At 46.0% G+C, this 20,496-nt stretch overlaps 1 protein-coding gene across 1 annotated transcript in view; it reads right to left on the bottom strand.

The window, feature by feature from the left end:
- TRAF6 (TNF receptor associated factor 6) overlaps positions 1-20,496 on the bottom strand; it is a 51,749-nt gene that overhangs the window by 11,969 nt on the left and 19,284 nt on the right. The window contains exons 2-6 of the mRNA XM_063946286.1: positions 19,873-20,206; positions 12,685-12,835; positions 12,103-12,261; positions 11,616-11,690; positions 10,984-11,061 (exon numbers count right to left, since the gene is read on the bottom strand). Of these exons, the coding sequence (XP_063802356.1) occupies positions 10,984-11,061; positions 11,616-11,690; positions 12,103-12,261; positions 12,685-12,835; positions 19,873-20,174 (765 nt within the window). The 5' untranslated portion in view covers positions 20,175-20,206. The remainder of the gene's footprint in view (positions 1-10,983; positions 11,062-11,615; positions 11,691-12,102; positions 12,262-12,684; positions 12,836-19,872; positions 20,207-20,496) is intronic.

The raw sequence follows: 20,496 nt of genomic DNA, 5'->3' as shown, positions 1-20,496 counted from the left end.
GACATCGGAAAACAAGACAATGCAGAATACAACAGCATAGTAAATGAGGTGTAAAAAACCCAAAAAGTTGCACATTCACACATTCGATGTCATTCGTGTTTAATCTCCCTCCAAATCCTGACAATTACGAATCTTAGTAAATATACCTCCAAGACACATATTTTCTCCAAATACGGTGGTAATGTTTCGACGTTACTCCTTTCCTGGCCTGAATAAGGGTGGGGATGACTTCCTTGGGAATACCCTTTCGGGCTAGGATCCGGCACTCAACAGCCATGCCGTCAAAAGTAGCCACGGTAAGTCTTGATACACACACTCTGTGTAAAGGCTTGTATTTTTTAAGTGCTGCTTGGATTTCTAAGTGTGAGTTGTAAACAGCAAAAAGGTGAGTTAGAATACAGAAAAAGGAGCTGGAAGCAGAGTGAAAAGGAGGTGCAGTGAGCTGGAACAACTGCAACTGCTAAGTGGAGTATCGGTGCCGCAGGAGAGAGTACTACGGCTGCATAAAAGTGAAGGACCAAGAACCGCACAAAGATAGATAAGTATAAGCCAGCTTAATTATTGTATAAGTGAGATTGCTTGTCTTCTACTTTTTATTTTTGCTCCTTTTTCTTTGAGAGTAACGGAGTTAGACCTTACAAATGATATGGGAGGGGCTGTGATTGGGGACCTCACTCAGTGCATGTCGTGCAAGATGTATGCACACCTGGAGCTACCGGCCCAGTGTGATTACATCTGCACGAGGTGTGTGCGAACGGTTGCCCTGGAAGCCCAGGTAACTGATCTAGAGCAAACCGTTACGCGACTGAGGGAGATTCACAATCTCGAGCGAAGTTTAGACAGAACGGTGGAGGAGTGCGGGAGGGGTCACTGGTAGAAGAGGATGATGATCAGGTAGCCAGTTGGGTCACAGTTAGAAGGAAGAAAAAGAGGGGGAGGCTCGACATCTCCGAACTATCAAACCCGAACAAATTTGCCCGATTGGACGAGGAATCGGAGGATGATAGTGAAGAAATGACGGTTGCGGAGGAGACTGCTCCCTCTAGCATCCAGAGGAGCGGTCCCTCTGGCGCGGTTGGGATAAAAGATAGTGAGGTACCTAGTCAAATGGTGGTGGTAGGGGATTCTATCATCAGGAAGGCAGATAGGGCAATCTGCTACCGGGACCGTAATCGCCGTACAGTCTGTTGTCTCCCGGGTGCTCGGGTACGGCACATCGCGGACCGGGTAGATAGATTGTTGGGAGGGGCTGGGAAAGACCCGGCGGTCTTGGTGCACGTTGGCACCAATGACAAAGTTAGCGGAAGGTGGGATGTCCTTAAGAAAGACTATAGGGACTTAGGAAAGAAACTGAAGGCAAGGACATCTAAGGTAATACAGGTTGAGTATCCCATATCCAAATATCCGAAATACGGAATATTCCGAAATACGGACTTTTTTGAGTGAGAGTGGGATAGTGAAACTTTTGTTTTTTGATGACTAAATGTGCACAAACTTTGTTTAATACACAAAGTCATTAAAAATATTGTATTAAATGACCTTCAGGCTGTGTGTATAAGAAACATAAATGAATTGTGTGAATGTACACACACTTTGTTTAATGCACAAAGTTATAAAAAATATTGGCTAAAATGACCTTCAGGCTGTGTGTATAAGGTGTATATGTAACATAAATACATTCTGTGCTTAGACTTGGGTCCCATCACCATAATATCTCATTATGGTATGCAATTATTCCAAAATACGGAAAAATCCCATATCCAAAATACCTCTGGTCCCGAGCATTTGGTCATGCAGTGAGAATAGTGGGGATGGCGGTAGTAAACGAAATGGGGGAGAAGTTGGGGGGAGGGTAAGAGCAGGCGGTAAGGTTACTAACATGGGTACTAAAAGAGATTTTACCAAAGCACTAACCAATGACGATTACAGGTCATCATTGCTACATAAGATGAAAGATGTCCCTAACGCAAGGGAAAATACTTATCTTAGTTGTATGTATGTAAACGCCAGAAGCATTACTGGTAAAAAGGGTGAACTAGAAATACTTGCAGCAAGCAAACAGTATGATATTATAGGCATTACTGAAACTTGGTGGGATGAATCTCATGATTGGACAGTCAATCTAGAGGGCTATACACTGTTTAGGAGAGACAGACTAAATAAAAAGGGTGGAGGGGTGTGTCTTTACGTAAAGCCGTTTTTAAAACCTGATATACGGGAAGATATTCAGGAGGGGACTGTAGACACTGTCGAGACATTATGGGTAGAAATTGCATGCGGGGAAAATGAATAAAAAAGTTAGTATTGGGTGTATGCTATAGGCCGCCTGGTATCAACGCATCTGATGAGGAATTGTTACTAAAGCAAATTGAAAGAGCAGCAGGAGTAGGAGACATAGTAGTAATGGGAGATTTTAACTATCCAGAGATAAACTGGAAAAACGATTCATGTGACACCGCTAGGGGCAATATGTTTTTAAACACACTTAATGATAACTACTTAGTCCAACTAATTAAGGAACCAACTAGGTACAATGCAATCTTAGACCTGGGGGTAAATTTACTAAGGAGGGAGATTTTTAGAACTGGTGATGTTGCCCATAGCAACCAATCAGATTATATCTATTATCTGCTAGAAGCAGCTAGATAAATGGTAAGTAGAATCTGATTGGTTGCCATGGGCAACATCACCAGTTCTAAAAATCTCCCACCTTAGTAAATTTACCCCCTGGTATTAACAAACAATGGGGATTTGGTATCAGGTATAGTAGGGGAACCCATAGGAAACAGCGACCACAATATGGTCACATTCAATATCAGTTTCTATAAACAGCCCTATACTGGCTCAACTAGGACTCTAAACTTTAGCAAAGCAAATTTTTAAAAGATGAGGGTATTTTTCAGGGATATTGAATGGGAAGGTTTGTTTTTAGGAAAAAATACTACGGAGAAATGGGAGGTACTAAAATTCCTGCTAGCTAAAAATACACTCAAATTTATTCCTATGAGCAGCAAAAAAAGGAATAAAAATCATAAACCGATGTGGCTTAACAAAAATATTAAGGAACTTATGGGCAAGAAAAGGCGAGCATTTAAAAAATACAAATCTGACGGGGAAGCAGAGTCATTTCAGCCCTATAAGGAATGTAACAAATTTGCAAAAAGGAAATAAGAGCGGCTAAAGTAGAAACTGAAAAACTAGTAGCAAAGGAAAGCAAAGCGAATCCCAAAAAAATTATTTAAATACATTAATAGCAAGAGATTAAAGAAGGAGAGTATAAGGCCCTTTAAAAGACAAGTTGGGAGTCTTAAGCAAAAATGATAATGACATAGCGGACACACTAAATTAGTTTTTTTCAACAGTATTCACTAGAGAGGACACAATTCAGAGACTGACACACAATCTCAATAATGAGAATATCCCACTGATAGGTACTTATTTAAGCGAGGAAGTAGTCTGTGACCGATTAAAACATTTAAAGATTAATAAATCACCAGGGCCCGATGGAATTCACCCAAGGGTTCTAATGGAGCTTCACTCTGAACTGGCAAAACCGCTATCTTTGATCTTTAAGGATTCAGTTATATCAGGTATGGTTCCCAAAGACTGGCGTATAGCGGAAGTAGTGCCTATATTCAAAAAGGGAAGTAAAGCTGAACCAGGTAATTATAGACCAGATAGTCTTACATCTATAGTGGGGAAAGTATTGGAAGGTATTCTAAGAGATGGTATTCAGAAGTTCCTTGAAGTCAATAAGGTCATTAAAAGGAATCAACATGGGTTTATGAAGGACAGATCCTGTCAAACCAACTTACTTGGCTTTTATGAAACAGTAAGCGCAAGCCTAGATCAGGGTAAAGACGTGGATGTAATCTTTTTAGACTTTGCCAAAGCGTTCGATACTGTACCACACATGAGACTTATCTACAAGCTACAAGAATCAGGGCTAGGAAGCACAATATGCACTTGGGTCAAAAACTGGTTAGATAATAGGGAGCAGCGCGTTGTGGTTAATGGATCTTTTTCAACTTGGACTGAAGTGCTAAGTGGTGTGCCGCAAGTCTCAGTATTAGGACCGCTATTGTTCAATATTTTCATTAACGACCTAACAGAAGGTCTAGAGAGCATGGTGTCAATTTTGGCAGATAATACCAAATTGTGTAAGGCTATAAATACAGAGGAGGATGCCGAGTCTCTTCAGAACGACTTAGTTAAATTAGAAGCATGGGCAGCCAAATGGAGAATGCGCTTCAACACAGACAAGTGTAAGGTAATGCACTGTGGTAACAAGAACAAAAATTACACCTACCTACTAAATGGGGTAAAATTAGGGGATTCTGTACTGGAAAAGGACTTAGGTGTCCTCATAGATAGCAAGCTAAGCAGTAGTACCCAAAGTAGGACTGCAGCAAAGAAGGCTAATAAGATATTAGCATGCATAAAACGGGGTATTGATGCTAGGGACGAGAGTATTATACTCCCGTTATATAAATCACTAGTGGGCACCGTACTACAAAAAGGATATCCTGGAGCTAGAAAAGGTACAGAGGAGGGCGACCAAACTAATTAAGGGCATGGAGACGATGGAAAACAAGGAAAGGCTTGAAAGACTAGGCATGTTTACATTGAAAAAGCGGAGACTAAGAGGGGATATGATCAACATCTACAAATATATAAGGGGACAATACACAGAGCTTGCGCGGGACCTGTTTTTGGTTAGATCAACACAGAGGACTCGTGGACACTCGCTCAGGTTAGAGGAGAGGAGATTCCGCACAATACGGCGTAAAGGCTTTTTCACGGTAAGGACAATACGTGTTTGGAATTCCCTGCCTGAGGGAGTTGTAATGGCGGAATCTGTCAACACCTTTAAGAATGGGTTAGATAAATTCCTAATGGATAAGGATATCCAGGGGTATGGTGCATAGTCATGCATTATAGTTACTATAAATAGGGATAAAATGCAACGGCTGACAGCAGCATCAGTCAGAAATTTTAGTCAAATCATCATGCATAGGAGACCACAAATAGGTTGAACTCGATGGACAATTGTCTTTTTTCAACCTCAGATACTATGTTACTATGTTACACGGCTCCTACTGCAGCAGGTCCTCGCGAAGAGGCCAAGGATCTTCTATGAGCAACTCCTGAAGATCTGGGTACCAAGCCCTCCTCGGCCAGTCTGGGGCAATGAAGATTGCTCGAACCCTTGTTCTTCTTATGATCCTGAGAACTTTTGGAATCAGCGGAAGTGGAAGGAAGACATACACTGACCGGAATACCCACTGGGTCACTAGCTCATCCACTGCTATTGCTTGAGGGTCTCTCGACCTGTAACAATATTTCTGAAGCTTCTTGTTGAGAAGAGATGCCATCATGTCTATTTGAGGAACTCCCCAAAGACTTGTCACCTTCTGCGAAGACTTCTTGGTGGAGGCTCCACTCTCCTGGATGGAGATCGTGTCTGCTGAGGAAGTCTGCTTCCCAGTTGTCTACTCCTGGAATAAAAATTGCCGACAGAGCCTTTACATGTCTTTCTGCCCAGAGGAGGATCTTCGTCACCTCTGCCATTGCCGCTCTGCTTTTCGTTCCACCCTGCCTGTTTATGTACGCGACTGCTGTTACATTGTCCGACTGGATCTGCACGGGATGATCTTGAAGAAGATGTACCGCTTGTTGAAGGCCGTTGTAAATGGCTCTCAATTCCAGCACGTTTATGTGAAGGCAGGCTTCCTGACTTGACCATTTTCCTTGGACGTTTTTCCCCCTGAGTGACAGCTTACCAGCATCGGAGACTTGCATCCGTGGTTACCAGGACCCAGTCCTGAATCCCCAACCTGCGTCCCTCTAGTAGGTGAGAACCGTGTATCCACCACAGGAGCGAAATCCTGTTTTTTGACGACAGGATTATCTTCCGGTGCATGTGTAGGTGGGATCCCGACCAATTGTCCAACAGGTCCCACTGGAATACTCTGGCATGGAACCTGCCAAACTATATGGCCTCGTAGAATAAGGATAAATGGAGCACCTCTCAAGTGCGCAGAAATGGCTGCCTGAACCGTAAGCACCAATAAGGGGCGTCTCCCACTCCCCGATAAACCGAAGTACACAAAAGCTAGGTGATAACAGTAATGGGCGCCAAAACTGAATGACAAGCTGAACAATAACAGAGTGCAGAAAAGAATTCTAGATCATGCAACACCCATACATTAGATAATAGGGTACATTCCTTTACAATATACTTGAATTCAGACGTGTAGAGAGACCTCTGATTTCCTCATGGATAAGCGGACACCTTTTACCGGAATCTCAGTCGTCAGATGTCATAAAAAACAAAAAGGTGAGGAATATCTCGTGCAGCACAGTTTTATTCTTTTACAAAATATTCCCATAAAAAAGAATCTAAAACATATCTCCCATCAATATGATACAGAGCACATGCAGCCGGTGCACAACTGAGCTGAGTGTAGAGGTGGATAATTACCAGATGGTCGGAGGATACAAAGTCCTCATTAAAGCAAGTTCTTAAATACCAGTCAGCCTCCCGGGAAGTGGCATTCTGGGTTTTGCGGCAATCACTCCTCCACAAACAGCAAGGTATCACCTCCAACTGCGCCGACGCGTTTCTGGCCTTACTAGGCCCTTTTTCAAGGCAGATGTGCTCTCTACTGAAAGTTAGCCCCTTTTATTCCTAGACTGACCAATCACAAATCAAAGACAAACATTTCCATATGTGTAAAACATGGCCCCTCCATTTGTTTACCAATATCACTATAGTTACCCATCATGGTCACATAGTGAATCAGTTGAATTCTTCCCCATATAAAATAAAAATAATTCATATAGAACATTCACATCTACAGGGCAATGTATATTTATCCCATATAGTAATGTACTGTAGGAAATGTCAAATAATTATATTGCGGTTCCGTTATCACCCGCGATACGTCACTTCCGGTGGACTTCGTTGCCAAGCGACAGCTGGAGACAAACCCCCTCAATGCAGCGTCACTTCCTCTCTTCGCTGCATCAATAGATTGTCGGGAAAGCCGTTGCTACGCAGCGGCTGAATAGGGCGTCACTTCCGCCGGTGGTCCTTGTTGCCGGGCAACGGTTAGGAACAGTTCTCCTTTACGCAGCGTCACTTCCGCCCTTCGCCGGGGCAGGCCGTTGTTTAAACGGGGCGTCACTTCCGCCCATAGTCTCGCCCATCATACAGATACATAATGTCATGGTAACGTAGTCCTATTCGAGTTCATTTCTTTCCATTTCCTCTATTTAGAGTATTCATTTGTCCCGCAGATAATGTTCTTTATTAAAAAATCCATATATTTCCTGATAAAAAGAAAATTTTGTAAAGGAATAAAACTGTGCTACACGAGATATTCCTCACCTTTTGTTTTTTACGACATCTGACGACTGAGATTCCGGTAAAAGGTGTCCGCTTATCCATGAGGAAATCAGAGGTCTCTCTACACGTCTGAATTCAAGTATTGTAAAGGAATGTACCCTGTATATGGCCTCGTAGGCTGCCACCATCTTCCCCAACAATCGAATGCACTGATGGATCTACACACTTGATGGTTTCAATACCTGTTTTACCATTTTCTGGATTTCCAGAGCCTTTTCCACCGGAAGAAACACTCTCTGAACTTCTGTGTCCAGAATCATCCCGAGAAAAGACAATCTTGTCGTCGGTTCCAACTGTGACTTTGGATAATTTATGATCCAACCGTGTTGTTGGAGTATTGACAGGGAGAGTGTGATGTTTTGTAACAACTGCTCCCTGGATCTCGCCTTTACCAGGAGTTATAATTATATTGACTCCTTTTTGACGCAGGAGAACCATCATCTCCGCCATCACCTTGGTGAATACCCTCGGCGCCGTGGAGAGACCGAAAGGTAACGTCTGGAACTGGTAATGGCAATCCTGAACCGCGAATCTCAGATAAGCCTAGGGAGGAGGATAAATGGGAACATGCAGGTAAGCATCTTTTATGTCTACAGACACCATGTAGTCCCCCCTCCTCCAGACTGGAAATCACTGCCCTCAGTAGAGATTCAGATTTTTTAGGTTTAGGATCGGTCTGACCGAGCCGTCCGGCTTCGGAACTACAGAAAGGCTTGAATAAAACCCCTCCCCTGTTGTGACAAAGGTACCAGGACTATAACCTGATCCTGACATAATTTTTGGATTGCCGCTGTTACTGCTTTCCTTTCCGGAAGAGAAGCTGGCAAGGTCGATTTGAAAAATCGGCATGGGGGAACGTCTTGAAACTCCAGCTTGTACCCCTGGGATACTATCTGCAAAACCCAGGGGTCCAGGCCAGACAGAATCCAACCTTGGCTGAACAGTTTGAGACGTTCCCCCCACCCGAGCGGCCTCCCGCAAAGGAGCCCCAGCGTCATGCTGAAGATTTGGCAGAAGTAGGGGTAGACTTCTGCTCTTGGGAACCTGGAGCCGCTGTGGACTTCTTTCCCTTTCCCCTACCTGCAAAGAAGGGGAAACCTCTCACTTTTTTGTATTTATTGGGCCGAAAGGACTGCATGAGCGGGTGATATGTCTTTTTTGCCGGTGCAGGCGCAGAGGGCAAAAATGTCGACTTACCTGCGGTAGCCGCCTAGACTAACGCATCCAGTCCATCGCCAAATAAGGCCTCACCTTTATATGGGAGAGCCTCCATATTTCTTTTGGAATCTGCATCCGCGTTCCACTGGCGAATCCACAACGCCCGCCGAGCCGATACTGCCATGGTAGCGGCTTGTGAAAAGAGTCCAATATCTTTCATCGCTTCTAGCATGTATGCGGCAGCGTCTTTGATATTCCCTAACTTAAGGATTACCTCATCTTCATCAATCGTGTCAATTTCTGATGACACGTTATCTGACCATTTTTCAATAGCGCGACTCACCCACACGCAAGCAACTGTGGGCCTGAGCAACGTACCATTGGCAACATGAATGGATTTCAATGTAGTTTCCATCTTTCGGTCTGCCGGCTCTTTTAGTGAAGCTGTGCCAGGTGCAGGGAGAATTACCTTCTTTGTCAACCTGGACAGTGCACTGTCTAACACAGGGGGTGACTCCCATTTTTTCCTGTCCTCCACCGGGAAAGGATAAGCTATCTGAATTCTCTTGGGAATACGAAATTTCTTTTCGGGATTCACCCACATCCCTTCAAAGAGTATTAATCTCATGGGAAGGAGGGAAGGTGACCTTGGATTACTTTTCTTTATAGAAATTAACATATATATTGGTAGATGCTCAATTAGCTTAGTGATATCATTCAGGTGCTCGAAAGGGAGAAGCCTTCTCCTGAGGTACAGGAGTGGCTTCCGTGACTTCCAGAACTTCCCTAATAGCCACAATCATATATTGTATATTTTTTTGCCAATTTATGATCTATTTCTCTGGAGTCACTATCGTCGACACAAGAATCAGTGTCCGTGTCGGTATCAGTATTCACAATATTCGAAAATGGTCTCTTATGTGACCCAGAAGGGTCGCCTGCGGATTGAAGAACAGAGCCCTCAAAAATCACATCCTCCACAGATTTTCTCCAGCCCTCAGCATGAGATTCAGACTTATCTAATCTCCTATTGATATGATGCATACTATCACGTATTTCTTTCACCCATGCAGGCTCTTGGTGTGCCGGCAGCGCCACCACATTACACTTCTGTGTGCCTAAAATGGTTTCCTCCGGGGAGGAACTCGCTGCCTCTGACATGTCTTACACACGTGTACAACACACACACAGACACACTGGGACTTATAGGGGACAGACCCACAGTAAAATCTGTCAGAGGGACACAGTTTAGGAGCAGCCAGTTCACAACCCCAGCGCCAGTATCTAATGCCTGTGAACACAGAATGCCCACTGACATGCAGCACTTTTTACACAGTAAAACACACTTGCAAAAGCACCAAATTCGCTTGTGCCCCCCCTGTTTTGCACCCTGATACTTGTAGTCAGAAGTGAAGGAGGACCAGCGATGTCTCTGCAGCCTGAGGAGAGAGAAAATGGCACTGAGCAGTGTGCTGGCTGCCTGAGGAAGAAGCTCCACCCCCACAGTGCCGCGTTTTTACCTCAGAAACTTTTCATAATATTTATACTGGCGGGGCTAGGGCTGTGCCTGGGCATCTTATGCCCCCTTTTTGCCAGTTTTTAGAGGTGTTTTTGCTGCCCAGGGTGCCATCCCCCCCCCCCCCGCACCCTGCAGTGCCTGTGTGTGTGGGAAGCAATGGCGCGCTGCGCTCCCGCCAGCCGCGCTGTACCTCAGCCGTCACTTTTCTTGATAGAAGATCTGTCTTCTTCTACTCACCTGACTTCTGGCTATGTGAGGGGGGTGACGGCGTGCTGTGGGAGTGAGCATCTAGGCACGGCTAGCGTTCAGTACCCTTCAGGAGCTAATGGTGTCCTGTCAGCCAGAAGCAGAGCCATGAAACTCTTCAGGAAGTTGGTTCCTACTTCTGCCCTTGGTCATGAAGTGGACCCCAGCATCCTCTACGGACTAGGAGAAAAGGATTTACCGGTAAGTATCAAAATCCTGTTTTATGCCCTCTGAATCCATGTGATTGCATCAGGGTCTAGATACATGTAGTGTCTCTTAGCAAAGGGGTCAGAGCACTTATGTGATCAATTATCATTTGTTTTATATTTATAGTTAATAAAAGAAAAGCTTCAGGTGTAACAGCATGGTCAGACACAGTTATATATATATATATATATATATATATATATATACACTAGCCACTAAGCCGCGGCGCAGCTTCTTGTGGTCACCTCTACAGCAGGAGAGCCAGCTCCTCCCTCCCTCAGCCCCGTAACATAAAAACCATCATCTGGTTTAAGTCCTACTGAAAGTGCAAGTACAGAAAGTGTGCACATAGGATACATCGGCCGTTCTGCCCTACGACAGACCCCTCCGATCTCTCATTCAGTAACAAACGGTCAGGCAGCGATAAAACAGTAATAGTCACCATCTCTGTGCAGCCAAACAGACTGTAGGTGCAGGGAATTGGGGCCTTGATGCAATCATTGTTATAGTGATCGGCCATCTGGAAAAGAACCACAAACAGATCATTTGCAATCATGCACAGGTTCTCAAGTGCAGAAAGGATCAAACACTGGGTTTAGCATAGCCCCTCCCCACCACCCACTCTCTCTTTATAACAGAAGTTATACTGGATAGCTATATATGGCTTCTGTGCCATCACGTCACTGACAATGCAATATCCAGCGACTGCCCACCTTACGGAATGAGCCCAGTGCAGTAATGCGGTTAATGCATCATGCCCACTTTTAAAGTATACTAAACAGGTTGCAATCCTGAAAGCAGATGTACATACTGCACAAATGGCGCTGGAGTACAGTGTTCCGTTACCCTGTACAGAAGGGGTTCTCATCTCTAGCCCTCAAGTACCACCAACATGTCAGGATTTGTGGATGTCATTAATCATGCACAGGTGTCTTCATTTATTTTGATGGGTCAGTAATTATCCCACCAGCTGCCACAGACAGAAATCCTGACCTGTTAGGAGTGTTGAGGCTGAGCAGCGCTGCGGTACGGTATTCTGTGCAGACAGGAAACGCGGTGAGATGAGGCGGTTACCTGGTGTCGTACAAGATCGCCGGTCTGGCAGTACTCACAGGTCACGTAGGCCAGTGGACACATCTGCTCGTGTGTCTGTATTAGGGAATGGTACAAAGAGAACGGCGGACAGTTACACCTCCTATAGTGGCACCAATCACACAGGACTGTACATAAATAGGCAGGCAACCCCCAAGAAATGCTGTGATGTCATAAAGCAGGCTCCTCCCACAGACACAGCGGAAGTGGTTTATAGGGCATTGGATAACATGCGTTTAGGTAACGCCTGTGTCAGTGTTACCAGCGTATGGATGGATAGCTGGTGACACTGAAAACACCAACATTACGTCTTAAAATCAATCTTTAGCGTTGGCCTGGACGGAACACTCTGGGCCCACACCCCTGCAATTTTACCCAGTTAAGACTATAGCGTCCTAGGTGACTGTGTGGATTGCATTATGCGGGGGCAGCTTTAGTAACCGTGACCCTACGTACTATGCAAACTCACCAACTGCTCATCAAACGGCATGGTCCGCAAACAGTTCTCACAGGACACCTTCCGTCGAGGACAGTCCACCGCTACGTGTTCCTCCAGCTGGCTCCTCTGGAAGAGCTGCTGGCACTGCGGGCATTCCACACCGGCAAACTGACAGGCCGCTTGGTGATGCTGCAAAGAACGACAAGTAGCAATAAAGCCCAACGCCTGGTGTGCGCTAGTGTTAAGAGACAATGATTAGTGCAGGAAAACACCAAGCAGTAATCGGGACAGACAGACAGCGTTTCCAGTGAGCAATTATCGCACCAAAGAGATACTGCGGCACATAAACTAAATTTCATACGCAGCGGCGTTCCGCTTATTTATCTGCAAGCTCATAGGATCAGGCGGAGCCGCAACGCATGAAAAGGACACTTTTACCAAACAGAGACCAGAAGAAAAGAGACTTTTGTGCAGGATGTTATCCAGACTAGAATCAGATGATAAATGGCTCTATACAGCGAGGCGTTTCACAGATACGGGAGGAACGGATGCAGAGTCAGTGCATTCTACAGCAAGTGTAACAGGACACAATTATGCGGAATATCTGCCCACCTCCAGGCTCCGCAGCTCCATCTTGGCACAGCAGCCCTGGCTGGGGCATTTCACCATTAATGACAGAATTTCCCGTTTAGCAAAGTTATCTGGGAAGAGCTGGTTTTCCAGAAGGATGTCATTATCCACCGGGCATTTAGGTCCTGCGTCCCTGGAAGACAAAGCAATGGACAACAGCAAATTACATTAACGCAAACACATGTATTAGCAGCAACAAATAACCAGATCACAAACTATGTATTACTGTAACTTGTATGAATATCAGAGGATATGGTAAGTGCCTAGTAAATGCCCTCTTGCAACAGTCATTATTTCACCATTACCCCGGCTACTGACTGGCAACTAAACACTGCATTCTATCCAATATATGTCCGTGTCCCTGAAGTGATCCATCCACGGCTATGGGAAGACGTGGGAGGTCTCCACAAGTGCCGTCCCCAATTTAATAGCAATCTGCCCAGTCTAGTGTGCTGGTAATAGATTTCAGATGGGGTATACCATTTTTCACATTGCTATTGTAGCTCCTCCCATTCATTCTACACGCGGGAAACCCTTGAATGGGGCAAGATCTGTGCCGAAAGCCCCTGGACAGATTGACACACGCACATGAACCCATCCGGTTCTGGTCACCCGAGGGTACACAGCATGTAAAGTGCAGGTGCACAGCCTTCATTTTTATTTCTGTACATAAAACCTATTAACACGGATGCAGCTTATCACTGATCTGGCATTTATGTGAAAATGTTTTATTTAATCCACAATAAAAATGACCGTCAGTAAGCCAACCGAGGAGGACTGGAAAGTTACTGTATCAAGATTATCGTCATTAATTTGCAGCGGGCAGTTGGGAGAACAGGACACACATAAAAAAAACAGGGATATGCAAGGCAGACATGAAATAAAGGGGATGAAAAGGGAATTTTTAAACCTAAGGTGGCTGATAAGTGAAGGCTTGAAGTAAGTGATAAATGGAGCTTAATCAATATCTTATCCTCTGTGGCAGAATATGGAAGCTGATACAGTGGCTAGGACTGCTGCCTCACATGACTGAGGTCTTGAGTTCAATGCTGATTATTGTACATTGGTTTGCTCTCACAGTCCATCAACAGTAGCTTGGCAATTTATTTTTAGCTACAGGTTCTAGTTTGTTTGCACGCTTGGGGTAGATGCAGAGACTGTAAGCACCACCGGGGTACAAAATGACATGCCTCAATAAAATAAGAATTTACTTACCGATAATTCTATTTCTCGTAGTCCGTAGTGGATGCTGGGGACTCCGTCAGGACCATGGGGAATAGCGGGCTCCGCAGGAGACAGGGCACATCTAAAAAAGCTTTTAGGTCACATGGTGTGTACTGGCTCCTCCCCCTATGACCCTCCTCCAAGCCTCAGTTAGGTACTGTGCCCGGACGAGCGTACACAATAAGGAAGGATCTTGAATCCCGGGTAAGACTCATACCAGCCACACCAATCACACCGTACCACTTGTGATCTGAACCCAGTTAACAGTATGATAACAAAACGAAGTAGCCTCTGAAAAGATGGCTCACAACAAGAATAACCCGATTTATGTAACAATAACTATGTACAAGCATTGCAGACAATCCGCACTTGGGATGGGCGCCCAGCATCCACTACGGACTACGAGAAATAGAATTATCGGTAAGTAAATTCTTATTTTCTCTAACGTCCTAGTGGATGCTGGGGACTCCGTCAGGACCATGGGGATTATACCAAAGCTCCCAAACGGGCGGGAGAGTGCGGATGACTCTGCAGCACCGAATGAGAGAACTCCAGGTCCTCCTTAGCCAGAGTGTCAAATTTGTAAAATTTTACAAACGTGTTCTCCCCTGACCACGTAGCTGCTCGGCAAAGTTGTAATGCCGAGACCCCTCGGGCAGCCGCCCAAGATGCGCCCACTTTCCTAGTGGAGTGGGCCTTTACAGATTTAGGCTGTGGCACGCCTGCCACAGAATGTGCAAGTTGGATTGTGCTACAGATCCAACGTGCAATCGTCTGTTTAGACGCAGGAGCACCCATCTTGTTGGGTGCATACAATATAAACAGCAAGTCAGACTTTCTGACTCCAGCCGTCCTAAAATATATATATATATATATATATATATATATATATATATATATATATATATATATATATTTTTAGGGTCCTGACAACGTCTATTAACCTGGAGTCCTCCAAGTCCCTAGAAGCCGCAGGCACCATAATAGGTTGTTTCAGGTGAAAAACCTGACACCCCCTTAGGAAGAAAACTGGAGACGAGTCCCAGTTCTGCCCTGTCCGAATGGAAATTTAAATATGGGCTTTTGTAAGACAAAGCCGCCCATTCTGACAATCGCCTGGCCGAGGCCAGGACCAACAGCATGGTCACTGTCCATGTGAGATATTGGTCAACAGCATGTTCACTTTCCATGTGATATATTTCAAATCCACAGATTTGAGCGGTTCAAACCAATATGATTTTAAGGAATCCCAACACTATGTTGAGATCCCACGGTGCCACTAGAGGCACAAAAAGGGGTGTATATGCAATACTCCCTTGACAATCTGGACTTCAGGAACTGAAGTCAATTCTTTTCGGAAGAAATTCTACAGGGCCGAAACTTAAAACCTTAAAGAACCCCAATTTTAGGCTCAAAACACTCCTGTTTTCAGGAAGTGTAGAATTCGACCTAGTTGAATTTTCTTCGTGGGGCCTTCCTGGCCTCACCCACGCAACATATTTTCACCACATGTGGTGATGACGTTGTGCGGTCACCTCCTTCCTGGCTTTGACCAGGGTAGGTATGACCTCTTATGGAATGCCTTTTTCCTTCAGGATCCGGCATTCAACCGCCATGCCGTCAAACGCAGCCGCGGTAAGTCTTGGAATAGACATGGTACCTGCTGAAGCAAGTCCCTTCTTAGCTCCCCAGGCCCTTAGTCCTCTGTGAGCATCTCTTGAAGTTCCGGGTACCAAGTCCCTCTTGGCCAATCCGGAGTCACGAGTATAGTTCATACTCCTCTATGTCTTATAATTCTCAATACCTTGGTTATGAGAGGCAGAGGAGGGAACACATACACCGACTGTTACACCCACGGTGTTACTAGGACATCCACAGCTATCGCCTGAAGGTCTCCTGACCTGGCGCAATACCTGTCCAGTTTTTTGTTCGGGCGGGACGCCATCATTTCCACCTTTGGTCTTTGCCAATGGCTCACAATCATGCGGAAAAACTTCCCTATGAAGTTCCCACTCTCCCAGGTGGAGGTCATGCCTGCTGAGGAAGTCTGCTTCCCAGTCGTCCACTCCCGGAGAGAACACTGCTGACAGTGCTATCACATGATTTTCCGCCTAGCGAAAAATCCTTGCAGTTTTTTCACTGCCCTCCAGCTTCTTGTGTCGCCCTTTCTGTTTACGTGGGCGACTGCCGTGATGTTATCCCACTGGATCAATACCGGCTGACCTTGAAGCAGAGGTCTTGCTAAGTTTAGAGCCTTATAATTTTGCTCTTAGCTCCATCTATGTGGAGAGAATTCTCCAGACTTGATCACACTTTCCTGGAAATTTTTTCCCTGTGTGACTGCTCCCCAGCCTCTCAGGCTGGCCTCCGTGGTCACCAGCATCCAATCCTGAATGCTGAATCTGTGGCCCTCTAGAAGATGAGCACTCTGTAATCACCACAGGAGAGACACCCTTGTCCTTGGATATAGGGTTATCCGCTGATGCATCTGAAGATGCGATCCGGACCATTTGTCCAGCAGATCCCACTGAAGAGTTCTTGCGTGAAATCTGCCGAATGGAATTGCTTCGTAATAAGCCACCATTTTTACCAGGACTCTTGTGCAATGATGCACTGACACTTTTCCTGGTTTTAGGAGGATCCCGATTAGCTCGGATAACTCCCTGGCTTTCTCCTCTGGGAGAAACACCTTTTTCTGGACTGTGTCCAGAATCATCCCTAGGAACAGTAGACGTGTCCTCGGAAAAGCTACGATTTTGGAATATTTAGAATCCACTCGTGCTGTCGTAGAACTATTAAAGATAGTGCTACTCCGACCTCCAACTGTTCTCTGGACCTTGCCCTTATCAGGAAAGCGTCCAAGTTTCTTTTAAGAAGAATCATCATTTCGGCCATTACCTTGGTAAAGACCCGGGGCGCCGTGGACAATCCAAACGGCAGCGTCTGAACTGATAGTGACAGTTCTGTACCACGAACCTGAAGTACCCTTGGTGAGAAGGGCAAATTTGGACATGTAGGTAAATGTCCCTGATATCCAGTGACACCATCTCGTCCCCTTCTTCCTGGTTCGCTATCACTGCTCTGAGTGACTCCATCTTGATTTGAACGCTTGTATGTAAGTGTTCAAATATTTCAGATCTCACCGAGCCGTTTGGCTTCAGTACCACAATATAGTGTGGAATAATACCCCCTCCCTTGTTGTAGGAGGGGTACTTTGATTATCACCTGCTGGGAATACAGCCTGTGAATTGTTTCCAATACTGCCTCCCTGTCGGAGGTAGACGTTGGTAAAACAGACTTCCGGAACTTGTGAGGAGGAGACGTCTCGAATTTCCAATGTACACCTGGGATACTACATGTAGGATCCAGGAGTCCCCTTGCGAGTGAGCCCACTGCGTGCTGAAACTCTTGAGATGACCCCCTACCGCACCTGAGTCCGCTTGTACTGCCCCAGCGTCATGCTGCGGACTTGGCAGAAGCTGTGAAGGGCTTCTGTTCCTGGGAATGGGCTGCTTGCTGCAGTCTTCTTCCCGTTCCTCTACCCCTGGGCAGATATGACTGGCCTTTGCCCGCCTGCCCGTATGGGGACGAAAGGACTGAGACTGAAAAGACTGTGTCCTTTTCTGCTGAGATGTGACTCGGGGAACAAAAGGTGGATTTTTCAGCTGTTGCCATGGCCACCAGGTCCGATGGACCGCCCCTTTATACGGCAATACTTCCATGTGCCGTCTGGAATCTGCCTCACCTGACCACTGTCGTGTCTTTGTCTGGCAGATATGGACATCACATTTACTCTTGATGCCAGAATGCAAATATCCCTCTGCGCATCACGCATATATAGAAATGCATCCTTAAAATGCTCTATAGACAATAAAATCTTGTCCCTGTCAAGGGTATCAAAATTTTCAGTCAGGAAATCCGACCAAGCCCCCTCAGCGCTGCACATCCAGTCTGAGGCGATTGCTGGTCGTAGTATAACACCAGTATGTGTGTATATACTTCTTAGGCTATTTTTCAGCTTCCTATCAGCTGGCTCCTTGAGGGCGGCCGTATCTGGAGACGGTAACGCCACTTGTTTTTATAAGCGTGTGAGCGCCTTATCCACCCTAAGGTGTGTTCCCCAACTCGCCCTTACTTCTGGCGGGAAAGGGTATACCGCCCATAACTTTCTATCGGAGGAACCCCACGTATCATCACACACTTCATTTAATTTATCTGATTCAGGCAAAACTACAAGTAGTTTATTCACACCCTACAAAATACCCTTATTTGTGGTACTTGTAGTATCAGAAATATGTAACACCTCCTTCATGCCCTTAACATGTAACGTGTGGCCCTAAAGGAAAATACGTTTGTTTCTTCACCGTCGACACTGGAGTCAGTGTCCGTGAGGTAAATGGGCGTTTTTACAAGCCCCTGACGGTGTCTGAGACGCCTGGACAGGTACTAATTTGTTTGCCGGTCGTCTCATGTCGTCAACCGGCTCGCAGCGTGTTGACATGATCACGTACTTCCACAAGTAAGCCATCCATTCCGGTGTCGACTCCCTAGAGAGTGACATCACCATTACAGGCAATTTGCTCCGCCTCCTCACCAACATTTTCCTCATACATGTCGACACACACGTACCGACATACAGCACCCACACAGGGAATGCTCTGATAGAGGACAGGACCCACTAGCCCTTTGGGGAGACAGAGGGAGAGTTTGCCAGCACACACCAAAATGCTATAATTATGCAGGGACAACCTTTATAAAAGTGTTCCTCCCTTATAGCATTTAATATATATTTATATCGCCAAATCAGTGCCCCCCCTCTCTGTTTTAACCCTGTTTCTGTAGTGCAGTGCAGGGGAGAGCATGGGAGCCTTCCCCTCAGCCTTTCTGTGAGGGAAAATGGCGCTGTGTGCTGAGGAGAATAAGCTCCGCCCCCTTTTCGGCGGGCTTTTTCTCCCGGTTTTTAAGAACTGGCCTGGGTTAAAATACATACATATAGCCTTAATGGCTATATGTGATGTATTTATTTTGCCAATAAGGTACTTATATTGCTGCCCAGGGCGCCCCCAGCAGCGCCCTGCACCCTCCGTGACTAGGTCAGTGAGCCGTGTGACAACAATGGCGCACAGCTGCAGTGCTGTGCGCTACCTTCATGAAGACTGTGAAGTCTTCTGCCGCCTGTTTCCGGACCTCCGTTCTGCCGTCTTCTTCAGCGTCTGTAAGGGGGATCGGCGGCGCGGCTCCGGGACGAACCCCAGGCTGACCTGTGTTCCGACTCCCTCTGGAGCTCAGTGTCCAGTAGCCTAAGATCCCAATCCATCCTGCACGCAGGTGAGTTGGAGATCTCTCCCCTAAGTCCCTCGTTGCAGTGATCCTGTTGCCAGCAGGAATCACTGAATGAAACCTAAAAAAAAACTTTTCTAAACAGCTCTTTAAGAGAGCCACCTAGATTGCACCCTTCTCGGACGGGCACAAAAACCTAACTGAGGCTTGGAGGAGGGTCATAGGGGGAGGAGCCAGTACACACCATGTGACCTAAAAGCTTTTTTAGATGTGCCCTGTCTCCTGCGGAGCCCGCTATTCCCCATGGTCCTGACGGAGTCCCCAGCATCCACTAGGACGTTAGAGAAAATGCTTTCCAATATAAAGTCAAATCTTCAGATACTGCACACTATAGAGCATGTCTCAGAGAGACTAGGGGCGACACGGCCAATGGACGCAACTTAGCTTACCAGGAACCGCTTACATTATCAGGGACGTCACTGGTTCTTGCCAAACCTGTGCCCTGCATCCTCTGGAATATATTAAGCTTTAGTGGTGACACGGGCACTAGTGAAATTGTTCCCAGGGAAACGGGCAAGAAAACACTGTGGGGTAGTCGGTCAGCTTCAGAAAAACGATGAGGTGATGGGGACAGGTCAGGATCACAGGCTCACGAGTGCTACCCACCTGAGAGATTTAAGGATGCAAGCCTTACAGAAGCGGTGCCCGCATGGGGTCTGCAGGGGCTCCCTCAGTGCCATGAGGCAGATAGGACACTCATACTTGCTCTCCAGCACCGGGTCAAAGTCCACATCGTAGCCCTGCATGTCCTCCATGAACAGGCTGGAAGGATTCCCGCTGGGGGTCTCCACTGTCGGGCTGGTAATGTCATCTTTGGTGGTCATGCAGCAGGCGCTCGCCATAGCGCCGCAGCAGGCGTCCTCAGACTCAGACCTGTCAAAGCTGCTCCTGGCGTTGACTAGACTCATAGTAAAATGGCTGCACGAAGCCTCCGCACCATCTGATTGGGTAAAAAAAAAAAAGAGAAGTACTTTAGGTTAGTTGTCCGCCTGCTTATTACCTTGTTATACTCCTGTAATGCTTGCCTGGTGATTAACTACAAGTTCCAGCATTCCCAGTCATTTACCACAGCTAATAACAAATCATATCTAAGGAAGCACCAATCCTGTCACCGTACGCTGCGCTAAATGAGCAATCGTATGTAACAGAACGTATTTATTTATTTATTTCCAGTTATTTATATAGCGCACACATATTCCGCAGCGCTTTACAGAGAATATTTGCCCATTC

Source organism: Pseudophryne corroboree, chromosome 11 (assembly GCF_028390025.1).
Source record: "Pseudophryne corroboree isolate aPseCor3 chromosome 11, aPseCor3.hap2, whole genome shotgun sequence".
Classification (NCBI taxonomy): domain Eukaryota; kingdom Metazoa; phylum Chordata; class Amphibia; order Anura; family Myobatrachidae; genus Pseudophryne; species Pseudophryne corroboree.
This window is presented reverse-complemented; position numbering and strand designations above follow the sequence as displayed.